The sequence below is a fragment of the Coffea arabica genome, chromosome 2e (genome assembly GCF_036785885.1).
Source record: "Coffea arabica cultivar ET-39 chromosome 2e, Coffea Arabica ET-39 HiFi, whole genome shotgun sequence".
NCBI classification, from domain to species: domain Eukaryota; kingdom Viridiplantae; phylum Streptophyta; class Magnoliopsida; order Gentianales; family Rubiaceae; genus Coffea; species Coffea arabica.
This window is the reverse complement of record NC_092313.1, coordinates 18,995,311-19,017,961: the sequence shown is the minus strand read 5'-3', so window position 1 is coordinate 19,017,961 and position 22,651 is coordinate 18,995,311. Positions and strand designations below refer to the sequence as shown.

The window sequence follows — 22,651 nt, the reverse complement described above, 5'->3', positions numbered from 1 at the left end:
TGTTGTCATCGTGTTGTTTTTACCTTTTAGGAATGCTCTACTAATTTATACGGGCAATTACTTTTCTTCTATGGAATAATGGGTAAGCGGAGGGAGAGATGTTGCTTTGGTCACAGTAGCGTTAACTTTCAGCCTTTAGCTAAATTAAATTATTCCATGACTCAAAAATTAGTTTGGATTGATGATTCTTTGTTTTTTTTTTATATATATATAAAAGATATATTTATTGTATCATAAACACTTTTTTCAATCATTTTTTTAAATTTTTATGATTACTTTATTGTCTCACATATATTAACTCACAAAAAGTGCTACAGTGCTATTTTAAATTAATGTTGTTACTAGCTAAACTAAAAGAAACTCACTGGCTTAAATTTGGGGGGTCTTAGTACCTCTTAGTCGTGATTTAATGTAAACTTTGACTAGAACACTTCCTTGGTCAATTCAATTGATCTCCAGTCGAAGTGAGTGAAATCATTAATGAGATATATTAGTACTGGACTATACTTTATACAGTGTCTGATTCATCGAACACAATCCATCACCAAAGTGGTCATCAATCCTCTGACATGAAAACACAATTCATTCAGCACGTTGGATCTCTAATTTGACCAACCACTAAATTTTGGCTCAGTGGCCACAAAAAACGGATTAAATTTCTTTTTAGCTTATAGGTCGAGAGATTCAAACTTTATCTATATCAGAACATCCATTTAGTCTAATCAAATTCTTATACTTGTTACTCCCTTATACACAACTTCTTTAGATTCTCTTATAATTGCCGGAAAATAAAATATTTAATTTGACCTGCTGATCAGCCATTAATCCTACTACACAGCCCTTTTAGCCTTCTACTCCTTCTAGATTAGGATAGATTTTAATAACCTGCTACTCCCTTATACACAATTTCTTTAGATTCTCTTATAATTGCCGGAAAATAAAATATTTAATTTGACTCGCTGATCAGCCGTTAATCCTACTATACAGCCCTTTTAGCCTTCTACTTCTTCTAGATTATGATAGATTTTAATAACCTGCTACTCCCTTATTCACAACCTCTTTAGACTCTTCTATAATTGTCGAAAAATAAAATATCTAATTTGATCCGCTGATCAACCGTTAATCCTACTGCACAGCCCCTTTAGCCTTGCCATCTTTCTAGGTTAGGATAGATTTATGTTATAAAAATATTATCATTATCGTAAAAAAAAAAAAATCTTTAATTTGACCGGCTGATCAGCCATTAATCCTACTACCTGGATGATGTCCCGGGCCAATCACGTGACTCCTCTCTCACCTGTCACGTGATTTATCTCCCCATTTACCATTAAATGAAATTGAAAATGCATACTCATTAAATTATTTCTCCCCCCCTCCCTTCCAAACAACTCCAAGTCTACCCCTTTTCAGGCAAAAACGTAAAAGTAATTATGAAATCAACGCTATTTTCTCCTTCCTAATCAAGTTTATTAATCACAGTTGGAGTAGAGCAATTCGGATAATCTCGTGGTAGTCTCCAGTGGACTTACTCGCCCGAGCTACTGACCTGGGCTCCGGGGTTAGGGTTTTTGGATCGTTGCATGTGATGGTGGAGAAATGGCGTCGACGATGAACGGAAGACGACGTCATACACGGCCGTACAAGGATCGTTACGTGAACGTGCCATTTCAAGTTGACGAAGACGGCTCCGCCGGCGGCTTTGACGCCGACGACATCGGCGCCGTTGACGAACGGATCAATAGCGGCGCTCGGGAGATGCGAGCTGTCAACTCCATGCCAATAGCGACTATACTAACTAGCCCCGGCGGAGCTCCCATGGCATCACGGACTAGTGAGCTCACCATCTCTTTCGAAGGCGAAGTCTATGTTTTCCCTGCTGTTCCTCCCGAAAAGGTTCAATTATAATTGGCAAATGAGATTTTTAGCATTTTTCCTCCTGTGTAGCTTCCATTTATTTGGTTTAATTTTCTGTGTTTCTTCTTTTAATTGTTATTTGAACATGTGTTGTGGTGTAATTTTTCTATTTTTTTGGTGAGAAATGATTACAATACTTTTGTTGTTCCGGTATTTGGTAAGGAAATAATTTTTTTTTCCCTTTAATTGCATAAAGAAGCAAGGGATGTTTATATCGTTGGAATTACTCTATAAGTGCAGGCGGTACTTTTGCTATTGGGAGGGCGTGATGTACCACGTAGTATACCTAGTTCTGAATTTCTGTTGCAACAAAATTGTAAGGTACTTTTTGCAAATACTTCGTTTTTTCTAGTTCTGTTCATCTGCAAAGTTTGATGCTACCGTTTGAATAATGCTCTAGACTACAGATGATGGTTCCAGTCAACCAAATGTGTCTAGACGAATTGCGTCATTGGTTAGATTTCGTGAGAAGAGGAAAGAGAGATGCTTTGAGAAGAAGATTCGGTACACTTGCAGAAAAGAAGTTGCACAGAGGTGCGGTTCAAAGATCATATTCTTTTGCTAGTTGTTGCAGTGTTCCTTAACTTTCGTATGCTATGAGACTTGATTCTAAATTATGGGATTTGGTTTTTCTGGGTTACAATTTTGAATGATCATGACCCTGGGCTTAAAGCAGATCTAGGATGGCTGGTGAGTGGTGACTGTAGTTTTAGTAAGATTGAGTAAAGATAATAGAACACAAGAACATGATTGTAGAGGACGGCATGCAATTCAATGGTTTAGATCATCGTCCATGACTCTGTATACAATATTCTGCTCAGTAGATGCTTTATATTTATTACTGACACTTGTGATATTGCAAACTGCTTGTTGTGTTGTGTGTGGTATAAAATTGAGAGAGATTCTCTTTCTGGTTCTATTTTGGATTAGGATGCATCGGAGAAATGGACAATTTGCCTCTTTAAAAGATGCAGGAAAAGCTGCTGAAAATTGGGAGTCAGGCGAAGGCACTCCTCATCAAGAACACGTGTAAGTGCTCTAAAATCTTCTCCGATAATTGGTACTTCCAGAGGTTTTTTCTTTTGCTTGTTTGATACAATTCATATTTGCATTGTTTTTTGGAACAGAAGTGAACGAGTTATGTTGGAGCTTTTTCTCATTTTTGAGTTATTCTATTAAGCTATCATTTACTCGTGTAAACGCGTCCTTTCTGTTCTACATGTGGTTGTTTAACTATCCATGTATTCACTAGTTCACGCAGGTGTCAACATTGTGGGGTTAGTGAAAAATCAACTCCAGCAATGCGACGGGGGCCAGGAGGTCCAAGAACTCTCTGCAATGCTTGTGGATTAATGTGGGCTAACAAGGTAGAAGCTTGTCTGACGTGTTGTGTAATTTATCTTTTCTGTTTTTAATTAATCATTTGTTGTTCTGGGCGGATTAGCCTTCATCTACATTTTGTTTTAATCAATGAAAACATTTTATGAGCTAGGCTGGCTATGGGACTAGAAGGGCTAAATTGGTAGAATTATTTTGCTTTTGGTCAGTGAACATATGGCCTATGTAAAATGAATTGCAAAGTAATTTTGTGTTAGTCTTAAATTTCTCCTTCATATAGTTGTGAACTGCTTTGGAAATCAGTTGGCATTTTTTATTTATGACTTTTAGTGTGGAAGATCATTGGGCTGTTGCATTCTTTAATGCTTCGTGCTTTGGTAGCCTTCATGGATTATAATAATGACAGCTTTGTGCCAGAATACTTCATTGTCTACTACAATGTGTTTGTGACTTGTAAAACTATGGGTATTTGAATTTCTGATTAATGTTATAGTGCTGTTTGTGTTGCCTGATATTATTCTGGTTGGAGTTCGCCTTTGACTGACAATTTCTGTCTCTTGTCAAGGGAACTTTGCGGGATCTTACTAAGGGAGGACGAAGTGCATGCTTCGACCAAAGCGATCCGGTAAATAGTTTCTCTCTCATTATATATAAACAGTAATAAGATGTTGACCTTTAGCCATGGTGTTATACTCCATTATGATCATATACAAACATGTTTCTGCTTTATGGACCTCATGGTGTTCATGCAATCACCAGGAAACTCCAGAGATGAAGGCTTCTAGCATGGAACCTGAAAATTCATATCATAACCGGGATGAAGAGGTATTTTATCTGTGGGTAACTTGAGTTGAATCAATTCTTTAAAATTTGGTTGTTTTGCTTTTGCATCAGATATTCAGAATGATAGGGAATATTCACTTTGAGACAATAGATGACATTTGAATATCTCCTTAGGAATTTTTGTTGATGATGGGATTTGGATTAGTGATCTCCTGAATAAGAGATAGATTCTGAAATATACTTATGTACTAGATATCACTTTTATGTATCTGGTAATATAGTTAACCTTTCACCCTTGATGCCTTATTGTGGGTACTTTTTTTCTTTTTTTGATTAATTTGGCTGAAATTGCTCTGAAATAAGTGGCAACTGGACATACACCATCAGTTGGTACTGAATTTTCTTTTTTTTTTTACTTGTACAGGGAAGTTCAGAAGATGCAAAACCCATGTTTGTGGAGTCTGGTTGCCCTTCACTTAGACCAAATGCACAGGTAGCTGTAGATTCTTTTGCAATGAAACTCTTTTAAGAAACTCCCTCTCACCAGTGCAAGGTTCTCAAGAATTCTACTCTTCTACTAAATGAACTATAAGTGCTCTATTTCTCAAGATTTTCATTTCTTTGACTCATCATGACCCCATAACTTAGCTTTTCCCTCTTAAGTGGTATAGGCTGAGTAGCATTGTGGGATAAAAAGGAGGAGAAAAGAAAAACAGAAGAAGATAAAAGCTAGGATAGTAGTTTGTATCTTACTTGAGAACATATTTGAGAGTTGCAAATGTGTACATCAAAAAAGCACTTTTACATTTGAAATCTGCTAGTACTACTAAATTTCATTAGGAAAAAAGGACTTTTATTAGGTTAGATAACTTGAGTTGAAATTACTCTCTTGTTGCTGCTTGCTATAATTTAAGTGGCTTTCCTTAAGCAATTATGAAGCAACTCTGTGTCGCACGTTCTACATATCATATCTTGGTTAACTCCAACTACAGTATGAATGAGTTTTAGTATGAATCACTTATGACGATATTTGGTAGTTGGTTTTGCTTGCACTTTTTGTGAACTTACTGCAATTTGTTTTAGTAAGTTTTTCCTGCAAATCAAACTTTTCTTTCCCTTGATGGTTCCAATTGCATTCAATTTCTGGATGTATCTAATTTACCTGTCATTTTCAGGATTTGCTGGAAACTGCTCAAGGACTTAGTGGTGATTCTCCTGTTGGATTAGGAAATTCATCAATTAACCTGGATGGACAGGTAAAATTTTCCTAATTTTCAAGATCTTTAAGGTTTTTGATAACACTTCTGACTCTTGAAAATTCATTTGTTCATTTTTCATTGTTGTATAAATATTATAGAGTTTTCCACTTATATCCAGGTATATATGCTCCATTTTACCATTTGTGGGTTTGAGGAGAGTGGGTGAGGTTGGGGTTTTCAGTGGATCATGCTGTTGCTCCTTGGAACACCTCATCAAGGGTAGCTTTGGTTTTGATTGATATACATTATGTACAGTTCCAAAATTAGATGCTCTGTGTTTTAGTGGAAGAGAGACTTTATACGTCCATGGTGACAAGCTTCCTGACTTGATACTAGTAGTTAATCTATTGACTAACTCAGGGGGCCATGATGCTTCCATACTTATTCTAACATTTGGCTAGCAGAGACTATTGGCTCTTTTTTTCTTGCAACTATTAGCTTAGATGAACTTTGTTAAATGCTTGCAATTCTGGACTTATTACTAGCATGCAAATATTAATTCCCTAACTATTTTTTCCCTCGTCTCTTTGCATGAAGAAACCAGTTGTGATAGTTGAATTGTAAAGTTAATTTCATTTTCGTTTTTTGAAAGCAAAAAAAAAGAGGGGGGAAAAAATTTGGCTGTGCTGAACTGTTGGAAGTTCCCTTTATTTCTGATAACCATCTTTATATAGATTTCCTTCAAATTTGCAGGAATGCTTTTTCTTGGCCTAGTTCTGTAGTTTGACATCTCCAATTCTAAACTTAATTTTGTGCTGTTGTTTTCCCTTAAATTTGGAAATTTGTTCTTTTAACCTGATATGTGAATTCACTGCTATTAATATGTTCACAAAGTTTTACACAGTTATATGTTTGGTGACGTTGTATTAGCAGGAGACTTTAGATGAACTTGCTAATGCTTCGGGGACGGAATTCGAGATTCCTTCGAATTTTGATGAGCAGGTTTGGCTTTCTAGCAACGCAGATCTTGAGTAGATGGGTAGTGGAGCATGTGCCGTCCAAAGGTGGTGAATTAGTTTAGCTAATCATGTACAGTTTTGATCAAAGATGGTAAATGACTAATTGGATACATTAGTGAGGAATGAGCTGGCCTCTAACTTGTACAGACGCTTCTGTCCATAATACTAAAAGCGTATGCATGTATCGGAGGAGTTGCTGAACATTTTATAGAATATAATTGATGATTGTCTGAGTGACCAAGATTCTTTCTTCCTTTCTCGCTGAGGAATGCCTATTTACGCTGCTTGTATACGACATGAAGATTGCTGTGTCACCCTGACCCAGCCAAGTGGTTGGTTTAATTGCGTTAGAGTTTGTTATGTTTTAGGGATTCTAGTTTCCTGCCTTCATGACAATCAATCTGACATGCTACCACAGAACACAGAGGGAGCAAAAAGGAGAGATGGGGAAAGCTTGGGCAGGGGATCACGAAACATGTACGCCACATTTTCATCGATGAAACTTCTAGCATGGCTAGGCCTTAAAAAATGAACTAGGAGATGGAAAGAGCTTCCAGTTTAGCCAGTCTAAGAGTGCACTGTTGGCCTTCCTATTCCACATAATTCAGAATTGGAAGTTCTGTGAAATTTTGCGGTTTGAATGGATGACTAGAAAAATATAGTAATACGGATGGCACTTTCCCCTCTTTTCTTGACTACTAACATGGGCAGGCCCCGGCATATATAGTTTAAAATTTATTTATTCCCGCAATATAGGCAAACATGATACTACTAAAATAGTCTCTCCATTCCAATATTAGAGTTTTGAAAATCTAGCTTTCTATAGACATAGTAAAGTCACGGGGATCCAACTTTTAATGGAGATACAGTAATCATTATGTTTAGATGATGTGATATCAATGAATTTACACATGTATACTTCAAATTTAAAATATTTTCTTGTTAAATGCACATTAAAATTTTAAAAAGTTACTGTTTCAAACAATAAGAATAAAAAACATGTATCCAATTTGAAATGATAACTCTTATTGTAAAACATCAATAAAGTGAAAACACAACATTAACAATAGGATACAGGGAGCACAAAATTCTAGGGGTCTCCCATGGATGCCTATATTGGGCTTGTCCACGTTTCATTCATTTACTCTGAGCAAATTTAAAACAGATGCCAAGGACATGGTTGTACTGCCCCGGTGCAAGATCTTAAAGCGCATTTAGGCCAAGTATTTGTCTTTCAAATATTTTAGGGCATTCAACCAAGCACTCTTTTCTGATAAAGGTTACCGGATTCATACTTGTACCACCTCAAGAAGAAACAATTACATCAAGAAATTCTCGATATGAAAGGCTTTAACAGTGTTGCCATACATAAACAGGAGGAATACTACCGTGTCAAAATATGAATTAATATCGAGTCAGAGATACATTTGTTCTCCCAGTAGAAAAAGCAAAACTTTATATACTGTACACAAACCTCCAAAACATGGTTGAAATCACATCCGAGAACTTGCTCAGTCATGATCGTGAAGAACACGAGAGCTGGACCAACAAAATTGCATAACCTCAGGGTAAAGAAACTAAATACACTTCCATAAATTTAGGCAAATTGTCAGCAACGAAAAGGTCACCACTGCTAGCAAAGATGGAAGCAATGGCTCCTTTATTTAAGACGTTTTATGTTGGAGCTTGTGATAACCACTTAAAACAAACTATATATGGGGAAGGAAATGAAAAAATAGATGGGTAGGCAAAATAATGGTCAACCTTACTATCAACTTTTTCTTCATAAAAGAATACTAGCTCTCCACCAGATCCGAAGGCCATGATCCTAGATGTCCTCCAATCTGCTGGACAGTGATCAAACGTCTTTCCATCCACCATGTCAGCAATCAGCCTATACATCAACTGCAGGATAAAGATAATTTCGCCCCCCTCCATTAGAGTCAGCATTGCCATAAAATGGAGAATGGAGCTCTCCAGAATGAGATGACTTGCGGGATTTGAGATTTTTTGGAGCAGTGTAGGAATCAGTTGAACCACTGCTGGTGGTGTAGAAGGATGATGATGGCAGCCCATGGATCTTTGGGAGACCAGTTGTGTCTGTACTTAAGCTGTAGCCCCTCTCTACTGTATCAGCTTCAAGAGGCAACTCATCCAAAACCTAGATAAAAAGGATAACAAAACATTGCCTTCAATTGCACAAGTTCCATTCAAATTTTTTCAAGGAGGTTTACCATCTGCAATTGGTTAGCTTAATCACCTAGCAAAAATTAGAACAAACTATAAAAGGGAAGGAGTAACCAAAAATTAGAAAATTTGTTAAAAAAAAAAAGGAAGGAGTAAAAGGGGAAAGGAAAACAAACGATAACAAGATCCAATCAGAACAAACTATAGATGAGAATGGGAAGAGAATGAACTTTGGAGCTTTAGCAATCCATAGAGACAGGACATTGTTCTGGTAGAAGGCCTTTGCCCGAAAAGATCACAAGACGACAACCACAAAACCCAAAGAGTCTATACTTAGCCTGATTGACAAAATTGACATGCTAACAGCATTCATGCATGAAATTGAAACATAGCAATAAACCTCCAAACTGTAAAATGAATAGACACAAACTTGAAATGTTCATTTAGCTACAGACAATCACAAGGATCCAAGCACTCACTCGGAAAGCTTGTTGAAGAACACGAAGTGTCTCTCGAGCACGTTTCCTCTTCAAGGCTATCTCATCCGGTTCCTGCAACATCTCTTCGAACAAATTGTCTCTGATACAAGTTACCATTATCCCAGTCAATATAACTGATGAATAATTAAGCAGACACAGAACTTGAAGGTCAGAGTCCACCAGAAGACCAGAGGTACCTAGTGTGTGAAGCTTTCAAAAAAAAAGTTGATATTAAAACACCATTATGACAAGATTAGCTACATATATATTACCTGTAAAGCTTTTTGATGAACACATTGTGCAGCTCTCGTTTGGTGTGGTTTACCTGGGTCAATCATTTATCGCAAAAAACTTACATTAATCAGTTGTACTTCATCCTTTTTAAACAGCAAACTTGAAGAAAAGTAAAACCAGAACTATTTCTACTGTTTTTGGGACAGAAGACCTCAGCTGCAAGCAAACAGAACTATTTAACATAGCAGCAACAGTTCCACAATTGAGAATCCAAGGTTTTCCCAGTCATAAGTTGACATTTACTTGATACCATTCTTCCAAACTAATAAATGATAGTTCGTCATTCTTCATCAAAAATTCATACTGATAAATGACAATTCGTCATTCGTTGTCAAAAAACTAGAACACTCTTTGTTTTAATTTACCAAGTTACCAGTGATATCTTACAATTCAATTGATGACAAAGCAATAACATGGACTGCCAAAATAAAAGGAGACCTCATTGCAGGGATTCCCATATTGGCACGCACACAGACATACGAACCGACGGACAACTATGGAGGGAGAGAGAGTGACTTTATAAATTAGAAGTGTATGATGACATTCATTTTGTGCTTCACTTATTTATTCCTGCCCCAGGGGTGGGGGTGGGGGAAGGTCGTGGTGTTTGCTTGAGACCTCATAAAATAACCTGTCTCACAGCATCAGAAGATATCTCAGGGTGCTGGTGGCCCAAAAGTTGCATAAAAAATATACTTGGAACAAATAGCATGGAATTGGTTCTCCAAGAGCATAATATGTTACAAAGCCAACCACCCACATAATCACAAAGTTACGCCATAACCAAGAAAAAACAGCTACAAAATTGAATATTTTAAATTTCTGATACTGAAGAATAGCAGTGAAAACCCCATGAAGAAAAAATTGCAATACCAATAAGAATATTCTTATTTGCTTGTAGTCAGCAACAATTAAACACTGCCTGTACAGAAGTATCAATGTAAATAGTGGATTAACATTCTAGGTTAATATCCACAATATTAAAATCAGAGAAAAAAAAGTATGTTCGAACAAATAGAAAGATCAGAAGAAGAAAGGTATCAATGAGTATGACAGCAGTAACTGCCAATTCAAAATCAATGCCAATTGATCAGGAAATGTATGCCACACTCAAAAGTTTCTCTCAGCCATGAAACCTTAGGTTATAAATACTACAGGCAGTGATAATGGGAAACTGATGCGACAAAAGAAATATAGAGTAATAAACAACCAAAAGAGGTGCAATCCCAAGAAGAATTATTGTTTACCAGAAAATGCATGATTGCTTTGGGTACAGAATCTTCAATATTCTTTCTAACAATATCATAGTAGGACCTCAGCAACAGCTTTGTTACTGTAATCTCAATTGCCTCCTGATCTGAATGGGTTTCAGATGGCCTTAGCACTGTTGGTGGCTGTAAGAAAATTTCTCAGAAAATTATAACAAAATCATGTGCCAGACCAAAAGAAAGCTTATTTAAGCTATCCACAAGAGACTGGGAATAAGAGTGCATGCAAAAACCTCTCTTAGATGAATCATTGAAAAGGCATGGTCAAAGGCATGGTCCATGCTCTGAACAGGTTCATTAAAGTGCTTGTTGGTGTTCTCTTTAGCAGATGAGCGATTGTCAGATCCACCAAAAATAGAGGATATTCCCCAGCTTGAACCTGTTGTAGTAGGTCCAGCAATATAGCAGAATGCAAATAATTATATTAATTTTCATCCTCATCCTTAAATGCATCTGGAAACAAGACATAAGATTTGTATCCTGGCCTTGACTTGGATTTTTCAAATCACCGTATAAGAAGAGTAATTAGCATATCTTATAGGTCAATTCACACAGAACTGTTGAACATTTAATGCTTTCCCATAGTAAATATGATATGGATAATATCACCAATGAGATGGCAATACCAGAATTTCCAGTTTTCTCGACATCTGCAGCAGAGCGAACACTCTATATCCCATGCAAAAAGATGAAAAGTTATCAGGTAGATATACAAAAAGTCAAAACCAAGAGCATGGCCCCACAGAATCCACTGGGATTAACATAGACAGATAAAAGGCCTACCTGTTCGGGTACAAATCCATTCACCGGCCTAGCAAGAATAGCACGTGATTTTAGACTTCTTTCTGATGTTGGTGCTTTCTCTGAATCTACAACATCCTGTTGATGTTATGTAAATCAGAAACAGCAAATATAACAGCTAAGCTTGATTGTGAAACTAAGGAGTGGAAAGGCACAATGTAAAATAAAATAAACAAAATTTACCTTCTGTCTTGGATTAGGGGCAGATATCCTAGAGGACTTTATCTGTTGCAATGCCGTTTCCACAGCTTTACTACCACCAATAAAATTTGGATGGGATGTATTTATGTAATCCATCTGCAGAACTTATTAGTTATTATACCAGGATTATATCATTCTTGAACAAGGATAATTACAACCTGTGCAAAGAGGACCCTGGTGGACATCTAAATTAAAGATCCAGACTTGCGCAATATCCATAACAACAATTTTGAATCAAACGTATTTTCTTGCTTGGGCAAAGTCTTCTTATTTAGAAGAAGAGTTTTCATTGTAGAAGATGTGCCAAAAACAGATCTCCTTATCATACGTATCATTTTCAGGTAAGTCATCCCAATGTCATAATCAGCACACAGGTCTTTGCTTCACTTATAATTTTAATCCTACACGCCTCAACATTCCTAAAATGCTTGGATTTGGCAATTTTAATACTATACCCCTCAACACTACTATTTCACCATTGTTCATCATTAGATAAAACATCTCCTATCAAAGAATCTGATTATACTGCTAGAGTGCAGAACACACCACCAAACCACACAACCAGTAGCACCGCCCCCCCCCCCCCCCCAAAAAACAAAAGGCGTGCAGGCAAGAACCCAAAAAAGGTTAAAGTTGGAAATACAAAATAAGAAAAACACTAACAGCAGAACCTGAGGGCTAACCAAAGGCATTCACATCATAGTAAAATAGGGCTAGTGAGGATAAATGCAAGGGGAAAAAAAGGACTTTCATTCGTATAAGCTACGAGTTCCGACTCTACATGCAACAAATAAAAGGAAAATAAAGAAGCTACCAAGAAACCAAATTCATGAATTGATTTTCATTTGTTGTGGGTTCGCTAAGTATATAACATGCTGAACTATTTTATATTCAACAAGAGCCATGATGAATTGCTTACAATCACCTAAACTAAAAGTTTTTCTTACACTAAAAGACGGGATCAGTTGTTATATTTTGCTTCTAGCTTAATTAAGCTAAAAAATCAAATTCTGAGATGCATTTGAGAACAGCTTCTCAATTTAAAATTGTTTTTCTCACTTTAAAAACTTCTAACCATAATACACGCTTCCGGTCTTTTTAATGATCCTTCAAGAATCACTTCTTGTCAAGTAACCCTCTTAAAAACAAACGAATAAACAAAACAAGCTGCATATTTCCTGGGAAAGTAAAATAATTAATCCATCTGTACAAAATCCAAAAAGAGGAAAAAGGCTATTGTGAGTTTTTTTCAATGTCACAGGCCTATTCTACAAGTATAGGTGAAAGGAAATGGCATACAGGAAACATACTTCAGGCCAAGAAACGAGGAAAACATCCAAATACCATACCTCCATCTCAATGATGTGACCAATCATTGTTTCAGAGGGTTCAAGGCCTTCCCGTAAAAAGTTCCCTGTGACCTCATCCATACGCTTTCTAAGAACAGGAAAGCGTTGCAATTCATGGATTATGCAGCGGTGGCTCATCTGAAGAGAGAAATAACCAGAATTAGTCTCCAGATATGGTTAAGACTTCTCATGTCCAGAAAATATAAGCAGCGCACCTTTATCAGCTCATCATAAATGAATCTAGCACACTGAAGACTAGGGTCCAATAAACGAGCTATCTGTCTATGAACTAGAACTTCAAATGGCACCTAAAGGATGCAGTTCCCCAAGAAACAAAGATACAACAAACAAACTGTCAATTGAGTAAGAAATTTTTCCATTAACTCATACATTTCAGATAGCAATGAATAGGCGATAATTTGATAAAAGACCCACTTCTGGTACAAATAATGCAGACTTAGGACCAGTTGCATTTTGAATGGCAGTTCGAATGTCATCATCAGTCAAATCTTCACAAGGATCCACTTCCTGTGAGATGTAACAATCTCGGTCAAGTTTGTTAGCAGCAATTTAACTAAGCCAGCACTGGAAATTTAAACTGGATATATATACTATGATTTGGACGAAGCAAACGAACAAATAATTTACCAGCCAATATGGCAGACAAATCAGTGGATGCTCCAACATTTTCTCTTAAAAAAAGACTTGGAAAAAGAATTGTAAAAAAAGGTGTATCTGATAAAGCACACCCATGGCTTTTACTTGCAAATGAGTAGGGGAACTAAAACCAAACAAGTAAGCATTATAACAACAAAATGCTTTTACACTCAATTGAAGTGTGTTTTGTTCTTGCTTCCTTTTTCGTTTCCTCTTTTTTCTCTCTCACTAACCCAATAATGGTCAATTTTGGTTTTTCAGGAAAACAAAGAGACGGTCATAACATTTAGTACAAAAATGCTAGTTCCTAATTATGTGCAAACTCATATCCTATGGAAAAATTTCAAAGGTTGACCATGAAAAGATCAAAGAAAAATAAAGAGACCAAATATTGCAGAGCTTCAAAAATTTACAACTGACAGCATAAATCCATATCAACATTAAATACCTCCAAACTCTTCACATATATGTTCTGGAAGATGTAATGGATTCTTGCTCCTCCAGAGAGCTCAGAAGTAGACATTTCTTCATTCTTTCCCTCTATCATTGAAGAATAAGCTGTTTAAGAAAGAAAAGGTAATGTCATCAATGACCTATGACATCCCAGTAGTGGTCCCCCCACCAAAAGGAGCTGGCAGCTAAAGCAAAATACTGTTAAACACTTTTCATATTTTACATCGAACACTTTTCAGACACACAACACTCGTAAAGAAACAAAATGCATGGCAGCATTACCTTCACAGTACTTCGAAAGAATATTAAGCAGTAGTGCCCCCTGACCGGCCTATGGTTAGAGAGTACAACAAAGAATTAGTTACACTGTTAGGAAGCGTATTATAACAGTCAACAAATATAAACTCGCACGGAAAACCCTAAAAGATCAGACCACATTCAGTTGATGACAGGTTAATCAACCATAAGAACATCGTATAGCTACAGCTTTCCAATTCAAATTATATGAAGAAGAAAGTTCTAATCGGACTCAAAATGATCTGCAAACAGACAACACTTTCATATAAAATTGCATTACAGACTATACCTTTGATTCAGTTACTTCTCCATAGCTAGCGTGTTCTTTTGCAACACTAACCAGACTAGAATTGATGCGTGCCTTCAATCCTGGAAGAACAGCCTTGATATGTTGTATCAAAAGCTGCAAAAAGACAAGCCAGCACCATCATGATTGATTTACAGAACAGCAGAATACCGTAAGAAACATCATGGAGATAAAAAATTAAGAGGATATCATTTCTAAATGATAAGACAAAACTGGAATTTATGAACAGAGAAGAGCATGGCAAGTATAGTTTCTTGTTACTCCACTTCTAAGTACGCATCTCCTAGGAAAAATGCATGACATTATCAAATTGACATGTCAAGGGCAATATACCTAAGCAATAAAAATGACTCAGCGTTTAATATAATACTCTATAGCAAAAAGAGTTGCATGAGAGTGTTGTGAGTCAGAAATCCATAAATACCTGGTTCAACTTCTTTGCCAACTGAGGTACGCCGCAGCGATCGGCAAGGTCACTGTACACCTACATTAAAACAGCAAGGAAAATGAAGTAGGGTAAACCAGAGCAACATATGAACTAAAAAGTAAAAAAAAAAGTCAGAAGTCATACTGGGCGACTATGGAAAAATTTCTCCTCAGCGATAAGTGCATCCTTAATACTCCGATTCATCATTATGTCCTGTTAAAGGGCCAAGTAAGCGGATCACAAAAAGACTTTCTTCAAAAAAAAATAATAAGGCCTCACTAACCCATACTTATCTTACAGCATCTCTATGCAAGTCAAAATTTATGTACACTAGATGATAGTTCCATTATCTTTCCAGATGCTGAAATAAAGAGGTGCTTTAAAAAAACACTACAGGCATATAAAACCCAGACTATAGAAAACACCACAGGCATATCTGTTTAGTTGAACTACATTTCATGATTGACAAGAAAAGAATGATACCTCTTGACTACGGTTCACAACTCCAAGATAGCCAAGTTTAAGCGGAATTATTTTTCCAAGCAAAAAGTTGCGGGCATCGGTACCCCTGTCCATAATATCCAACTGAAGCAGCAGACAGGTACAAAGAATTCATAAACAGAATATTCAACATAATATAGGAAACCTTAAAACCCAGATGTATATCATTATGTCTTTTATCTAAGGAAAAAAAATGGGGCTTACCTTGGTTATCACACCAATTGTTCGCAGCCCTGCCAATAGAAACTTGTGTTAAACTCGAGAATTGACAAATTTCAAATAAACTAGCAGCTTTCACACATTTAACTGCTTTCAACAAGAGAAATAAAGACACCAGAACCTACCATCAGGATCAGCAGCTCCAGCAATTTGAAGAGCATCTGAATTTGCCAAGTCAGCATTCGCTGGTGTAACAGCTAGTATTAGGCAGGTAGGACGTTTGATATAAGACATTATCATTGTTCTGATACGTGCTTCAATATCAGAAGGCTGATCACCCACAGGGACCTTTGTAATACCCGGCAAATCCACAAGGGTAATATCAAGAACGTTTGGTGAAAAAATCTTTAGACGAATCTGCTTGTCTGAAACACCTTTATTTAATCCTGCTTCTCTCACTGTCTCCGCCTAAAGAACAGATTGAATTTCAGTTTTATGAAACACAAAAGATGACCTTTGATAAATCTAAAAGCAAATTTTCTTTTTTTTTTTAATGAGCAGTTCAACACATAACAAAAATACTATTGTTTTCACAAATGTGATGTCCAAACAAGAAACCTTTCCTGAATGCATAAGTTTTATACCTGGACAGCAAACTGACACTAAACCTGCTAGACGGCACCATTATTTATACTTATAATGAGTAGTTAATTATACAAATTTCGGCAATTGTCCCTCAGAAATTATCATAAATGGTTCCAATCATCATTTGATCAGAATTAGCATGGTTACAACTGAAGCATCACAGCGAACTACAGTGAGAAACCACAACATGGTATGGCAATTCATGTGCCAAAACAAATCGACTAGTGCATTGTCATGAGAGTAAATATAATAGGGAACATCATTTTAATGGATCAATTGTATACTACCCAGCCTTATTCAGAAAAAACTCCATGTAATGGGTCTCAAATTCCCATAATTCATGCTTACTTCTTAAGGTCAAATAAAAACAATCAGATCAGTAAGGAGGTATTAGTAATGGATAGTAAGGACATCATATGCGGACAGACAAAGTTGCAGCCAAAAAATTGTAAGGGTAGCAGTAGTCTCACCTCAGTATATAAGTAATATTTTACGTAGAAGGACATAAAATGGTATTAACATGAAAATGTATCTTTTCTAGTGCAACAATTAACAAAAATTTTGCATAGGAGGCCTAGCACAGGAGCCTACAAAGTAGCAAGTGTTGCGGTACATGAATTATATATGACTCGCTGAACCAATAACAGCTCGAGAACATGAAACAAAAGCGTTACATTCCACAAAATGCAAATAACCAAATAGAAAAATGATACAATCACCACAATCATTAACCTTTGTACAGATACTTTCACTCATGCACCTAAATCTGCAACACACCTACATATTTAAAGCTTTTAATTCATGAAATTGTAACGATTCAAATTTAGGATAATGAAAAACAATTACGGAATACAAATGCTTTCACAATTTTTTAAAGACTTAAAATAACAAATGCAAAAATAGGCACATAAATGCAGAGTTAGACCCTAGCAATTCACCTCAATCTCCTTCCTAATTTCATTGAAGTTGTAGAATCTCTTTCCAGGAAGATGCAAAAACTCTCCCCACTCTTCATCGGTGCCATCAGGCTTTCGTCTAGTCTGCACGAGCTGAAGAACGAGAGGTCGTCGAGTACAAATATCCGAACCTCTGGGCAAGAAATCTCTTCCGACTAGTGCCTCCAGAACACTGGATTTTCCACTGCTCTGGCTGCCGACGACCGCCACTTGCGGCAGTTCAATTGTAGACTGACTGGAGAGCTGCGCGAATATGTCCTGGAGCTTGTTGACGATCGGAATGACCGAGCTCCCCAACAGCACAACACTACTATTGGATTGACTGGCCGGAGACGGAGAAGCAACGGCGTCGTTTACTGGTTCCTCAGCCATAGATGGACTGTCGTCGGCTGAGAATTGAGACCAATCAAATCAACTGTGCGTTAGCTACCGTGTTCTACTGTGTGTGGAAGAGATCGAGAGAGGGGAGTACTGAAACCCTAGCGTTGCGCGAGTTTTGAGTCTTTTGACTCGTGAGGCGGAAGGAGAAAGTAGAAAGCAGAAAGGGGGAGAGTTTGAAAACCTGTTTGTAATGTTTTCTTATTTTTTTGGGGAGAGAGAAAGGGCGTGAGATTTCGTGATTTCTTCTCGTACCGCCCAAGAAAGGGGTCTGATTTTCGTGCATGGGGATTCAGGTTAGGATTGCCAATTGGATCGGATTAACCCGGGTTTAGCCGGTGGGAAGTAGCGGATTATTGCCCATGTGCGCTGTGCTTCATACAATTATTGGTAAGAATTTTCCCCCGTTGGTTTACACTGCGTAGCATCTTCATTTTCTTACCCAAAAAGAATATATATATATATATGTATGTATGTATGTATGTATATAGGGTGGTCCTCTCGGTCTAAAAATTATATTTCAATTAATTAAAATTTGGCATTAACTTTTTAAACATATCTTCGTTGTCTTCTAAAATTATATTTCAATCGACTTTAAAATGCAACATATCAAAAAAATAAAAATATTTTCTTAATATAATTAAAAAGTCTCTCATCTCCTCTTACATGATAAAAATAGATAAAAACATTCTCTCTACCACATAAGAGGGAAAAATGCCATCAAAGTGAATAAAAAAAAGTATCTGAAATTTTAATACCATTCATAATGTTGTAAATTTTAAATCCAAATTAGTACCATCTATTTTCCCCAAAAAAAGATTAATTTTTTATTGAAAAAGTTTCTACCAAGCTGCAAAAATGCTATGGGCTTTTTGGTCAACTTGGTTATAGAGGTGTAGATTTAAATTGTGAATGTGTGAATATATACATATAAATACACATACACATGTATGGGTGTATATATACACACACATATATCATGTGCTACAATACTAAAATATCGTGTGTTTATGTAAGGACCAATTAATGTGAAACCAACTCCAACTCATTTTAGTAGTTTAGATATTCTCGATTGATTCATAAAATATAATGTGTATTTTCAACAAGATTTTTTTTCTATTTTCTTTTGAAAAAATGGCAAAGAATAATTTTCCATTATAGACAAATAATTTCATGAGAATTTAATGATACCCTTTAACGAGAAATTAATACATTAGGTGGGTTTACTACTATTTTACTCATAAATGAGCTTTACACACGCTGATAGTTGCTTGACCATCTTCAACTCATTTAAAGAACCAAATGTTACCTTTCTTATTCAAAAGCACTACTCAAAGTAGCACATACTTAATCTACAATCACCAAAGAAAAGAAAAAAAAGTAAATGTAGACAAAATGAAGGATTTGCGCAATGGGTTATGAGTGACATTTATTCAGATATATTTCAAGTATTAGAATTTTTTGAAAGGTCGGATTAATTAAGAAAGGTATATAAATATAAAGAAAGGTAATGATTGTTAATACATGTATATGTAATAGATTAAATGGAATTTATGTGTGTTAAGGAATGCGTAATGAACATCCAGTAGAAAAACCTAAAAAATGAGATCACCTAAGTGTTTGTGTTTATCCTTTAGAGTTCATTGCATGAAATTCGTCCCATAAATCTTAACACTTATCCTTATGAATTCCGGGTACAGTTCGTTCCTTCTTGGCTGATGCTCTTATTTTGCTTGTTAATGAAATAAAATAAATAAATAAATAAAAAGAATGTTTGCAATTTTATATGTCCACGTGAAAGAAATTGTTCAATTAAAAATAATACAATTTTAGCTTTATTTAAGAAAAAATCATTCAAAATGTCTATCATGTTTCACTAATTGAATTTTTTTCGTCATTTACTTTTGAAACATAACAAGATCAAAATTGGAGTAAAAAAACCTAGGAACCCCTTAAAATTGGAGTAAAAAAACCTAAGGAACCCGTAAACTATCATCGTTGTCCACTTTTGGCCCCTAATCAATTTGTTTGTCTCCAACTGGCCCTTGAACAATTAAAAGTGCATAGTTTAAGGACTCCTAGCCATTTTAAACATAAATTCAAACGGAATTGAAGGGCATTTTTGTCCAAAATTAATCAAAAGTATCGAGAGCAGAAGTAGAAGTTTTGAGAAAAGAAAATCCTTCATTTTCGTTAAACACTTCATTAAAATTTTCCATAAAATTTCCAAATTTATTGATTTCATACTTGAGAGGGACATGAAAAATCTAATGAAACTTTGGGCATTCGAGTATGAAAATCAATGAATTAAAAAATTTTGTAAAGAAATTTGATGAAGAATTCGAGAAATGGGACTATCAAAGTGGGACGGAGGGAGTATTAATTAGCACACTATATTAACTTTACAGAATATATATATATATATATATCTAATAGTATGTTGTATGCTAGTAGTATCAAATAGATAGATAGTTCATGAAACATATGTTTTAAAGATGTTCGAAACATTAATTCTACTAAATTATTAAAGAAAAATTAATAATTTTAAAATGATAAATTTCCATGACTAAATACTAATATTTTAAAATTATTAGAGAAATTTTCTTATAGAATAGTTTTAAAAATTAATAAATGCAGTGGATATTTGTTGTCTGTCATTATATAACAATTATTATGTGTATCAATATTCAATTATGCCATATATATCCACCATGTTAAGTTACTTTATACTATTATTATTAAAAAAAAGTAACATAAATGAAGGGATAAAAGTTTTTAGAAGAGATAGTTATTACTTTTAATTAGTTAGTTGGAAAAAAAAGGAAGATTTGAATGTTAAAATTGGGCAACCAATTAAAGAAATGACCTACTAATTCTCTTCACTTCAATATGCCACATAGGACAAAGATAATCATCTAATTGAAAGCTTTTTTTAAAAAATATTTTTTCTAGCACGAATTTAGGAAGCGAGGAGAAAGAAAAATGATAATCTAGACCCTAAGTTTCAAATTTTGAACTTTAACTAATAAACCGAAGCCTCCTTGACTATCTAAATCAACACCCATTTAATGGAATTCGTTTAATTTTAATCCTAGGATGATTTTGAGCCCATTTAACGCAAGATTTCAGAAATTCTTCTACCATGTCCCTTAAATATTTGTAGCTGTTTCATACATATATATACATATATATATATATATACACACACACACTTTATATATAAGATTTTTAAATTCATTTTATAATCCTTTGAAATTCTATAAGTTTTCATTTATACCCTTGTGAACATTAATTATACTACTACTACTTCATTCGCTAAAATATATATATATTTTTTACAAAAATAAAAGAATACCCCCTTAAATATACATGTACATAAATCTTGCCCTCTAAATCCCAAACTCTGGTCCGGCAGTGTGTGTAGAGTGGTTCAAAAATGAAATAGGGTGGAGTCCCAGGTGAGTTGGGTAGGAGAATCGCGAGTGGTCGTGGAATCAACAACTGGAGCATGCAGCATATTTGGTGATGTTGGCAAAGTTTGGAGGAAATTACCACCCTATTATGCATCCATCTCCTCAAATTAATTAATTACACAATTATCTCTTACTACATTCTTAAGCTTCTTCATATTGTCGGCAAGTTCGAGGACTAGAAGCATCTATAGAACCCTATTATCCATTACCCCGCCGTCCGCAAATACACTAATAGTACTGAATTAAAGTTGCAAAGTAACCATGTTGTGATTATCACCACCATCATCATTCTCGTATTTCTGTCCTGTCCTGTCTTCTTATAACAGCTGGACTGAGACACTCACTACTTACTCGGATAATCATCAATTCATTCTTGCAATTTGTGTTACGTTCACTGAACTAACATGTTTCTCAATCATTTATCTATATTGTTAATAATTCTTCTTTTTTTTTTATCTCACATACAATACATCATACAAAATATTACAGTATTATTATACTGATAAAAAAAATAATCTTCAATACTGACAGACTTATTAACGTGCTTAGATGGATTACTTTGTAGTAGGAAAAAACGTACGTCAAACCTATATATGTGGGAGCTAGTTACTTACGCTAAGTATGATCATGATACATACGTGCAAATGTATTCAACACACGATACAACACCACTACGACCTTTTTAAGAGGACTCAGATACAATTTCCATACCCCCGCCCCTCTCTTCTTGGTCGAGAGCATATTTCGGAAACATTGAAGAGAGGTAGATAAGTTTGTTGAAGTGTATGTATATATATTATTGCATTGTCCGATGCGTACTTTTGCTGGAAGACGCATGCTACAATACTGTTGTATGTATTATCAATCGGTAACAGTAGATTAATTTGGGGCACCCAGTAGGACAGTGCGTGAACGAACCAGCTAGCTCACATATCTTGTCAGGTCACCACAGCAGATTGAATTTGATTTATTAATTCTCTGTTACATGGGATGCCCTAAAATTATGTCAATACTATAATCACCAGTAAGGGATATTCAATAATGAAGTGATAAAGCGGAAATTCTAAAATACTCAAGAATCTATTGTCGTCCAGCTAGCTGCCTCAGGACGTACGAATCTATCATGAGGAAAACCCACGTCTCATCTGCCACGGCAGGGTCACCAACAAACAGATGTTTCCAAGTTTCGGTCCCTTCATCTCTTTTTTTTTTTTTTTGAAGGACCAAGTTTCAGAAACATGTCTGTTTTTGAAGAAGAAGAACCCAACAGCATTATTACTCATTACTACATCAAAAGAAAGCTGCAGCATTCATTACTATTACAATTTACATCATTTATACTGTCGAGATTCCAAAAAAAAAAAAAACCTCTTGTCTTCCGATGGAATGAAGCAATGAGTTACGGGGTTGATCTCGTGTTTGCTCATAGATGAGCTTGCTGTTGCAAGCAGAAAACTTCTGGTTCTACTCTACCACGTTGCTTGTAATTGCAAACTTGTATGTCATGGATAAGTCGTACAATATTCAAAAAAGAAAAAAAAAAAAGATAAAAGACTATGAGCATTC

General features: G+C 35.6%; 2 protein-coding genes and 1 non-coding gene across 7 annotated transcripts; 1 reads left to right on the top strand and 2 right to left on the bottom strand.

The window, feature by feature from the left end:
* Positions 1 to 1,454: 1,454 nt before the first annotated feature.
* Positions 1,455 to 6,494, top strand: LOC140036797 (GATA transcription factor 28-like). 5 transcript variants are annotated; one of them, XM_072079578.1, is made up of 10 exons: positions 1,455 to 1,893; positions 2,155 to 2,230; positions 2,322 to 2,448; positions 2,845 to 2,943; positions 3,167 to 3,281; positions 3,818 to 3,877; positions 4,012 to 4,077; positions 4,460 to 4,528; positions 5,211 to 5,291; positions 6,165 to 6,494. In XM_072079578.1, exons 1-10 carry the CDS (start codon positions 1,597 to 1,599, stop codon positions 6,267 to 6,269), a joined length of 1,095 nt encoding a protein of 364 aa, XP_071935679.1. In that variant the 5' UTR covers positions 1,455 to 1,596; the 3' UTR covers positions 6,270 to 6,494. The 5 variants fall into 5 exon arrangements, with proteins under 5 accessions (XP_071935679.1, XP_071935678.1, XP_071935677.1 ...); XM_072079577.1 differs by having other exon boundaries at positions 2,155 to 2,235; positions 2,315 to 2,448; positions 3,176 to 3,281; XM_072079576.1 differs by having other exon boundaries at positions 2,155 to 2,235; positions 2,315 to 2,448; positions 6,168 to 6,494.
* A 1,078-nt stretch (positions 6,495 to 7,572) lies between these two features.
* Positions 7,573 to 17,829, bottom strand: LOC140004206 (dynamin-related protein 3B-like). Its single transcript, XM_072079574.1, has 20 exons — positions 17,217 to 17,829; positions 15,819 to 16,101; positions 15,679 to 15,707; positions 15,457 to 15,558; positions 15,118 to 15,186; positions 14,971 to 15,030; positions 14,529 to 14,642; positions 14,225 to 14,273; positions 13,938 to 14,047; positions 13,268 to 13,360; positions 13,048 to 13,140; positions 12,833 to 12,970; positions 11,466 to 11,579; positions 11,265 to 11,360; positions 11,108 to 11,150; positions 10,715 to 10,860; positions 10,461 to 10,607; positions 9,192 to 9,244; positions 8,920 to 9,019; positions 7,573 to 8,414 (listed from the first exon to the last, which is right to left on the bottom strand). The coding sequence occupies exons 1-20, from the start codon at positions 17,604 to 17,606 to the stop codon at positions 8,148 to 8,150; spliced, it is 2,496 nt and encodes an 831-aa protein (XP_071935675.1). The 5' UTR covers positions 17,607 to 17,829; the 3' UTR covers positions 7,573 to 8,147.
* On the bottom strand, positions 16,364 to 16,446 carry LOC140037423 (small nucleolar RNA snoR53Y). The gene has a single exon (XR_011841328.1). It is a non-coding gene; the product is annotated as a small nucleolar RNA snoR53Y (small nucleolar RNA).
* Positions 17,830 to 22,651: the final 4,822 nt, after the last annotated feature.

Excerpts from the sequence above, each read along its gene's own strand:
- LOC140036797 (XM_072079575.1), top strand. The coding sequence starts at position 1,597 with ATGGCGTCGACGATGAACGGAAGACGACGTCATACACGGCCGTACAAG. Across the intron at positions 3,878-4,011 it reads GCTTCGACCAAAGCGATCCG|GAAACTCCAGAGATGAAGGC; the intron begins GTAAATAGTTTC and ends TGCAATCACCAG. Across the intron at positions 4,529-5,210 it reads CACTTAGACCAAATGCACAG|GATTTGCTGGAAACTGCTCA; the intron begins GTAGCTGTAGAT and ends TGTCATTTTCAG.
- LOC140004206 (XM_072079574.1), bottom strand. The coding sequence starts at position 17,606 with ATGGCTGAGGAACCAGTAAACGACGCCGTTGCTTCTCCGTCTCCGGCC. Across the intron at positions 9,245-10,460 it reads AAGCAATCATGCATTTTCTG|GTAAACCACACCAAACGAGA; the intron begins GTAAACAATAAT and ends TGATTGACCCAG. Across the intron at positions 8,415-8,919 it reads TTCTTCAACAAGCTTTCCGA|GTTTTGGATGAGTTGCCTCT; the intron begins GTGAGTGCTTGG and ends CTTTTTATCTAG.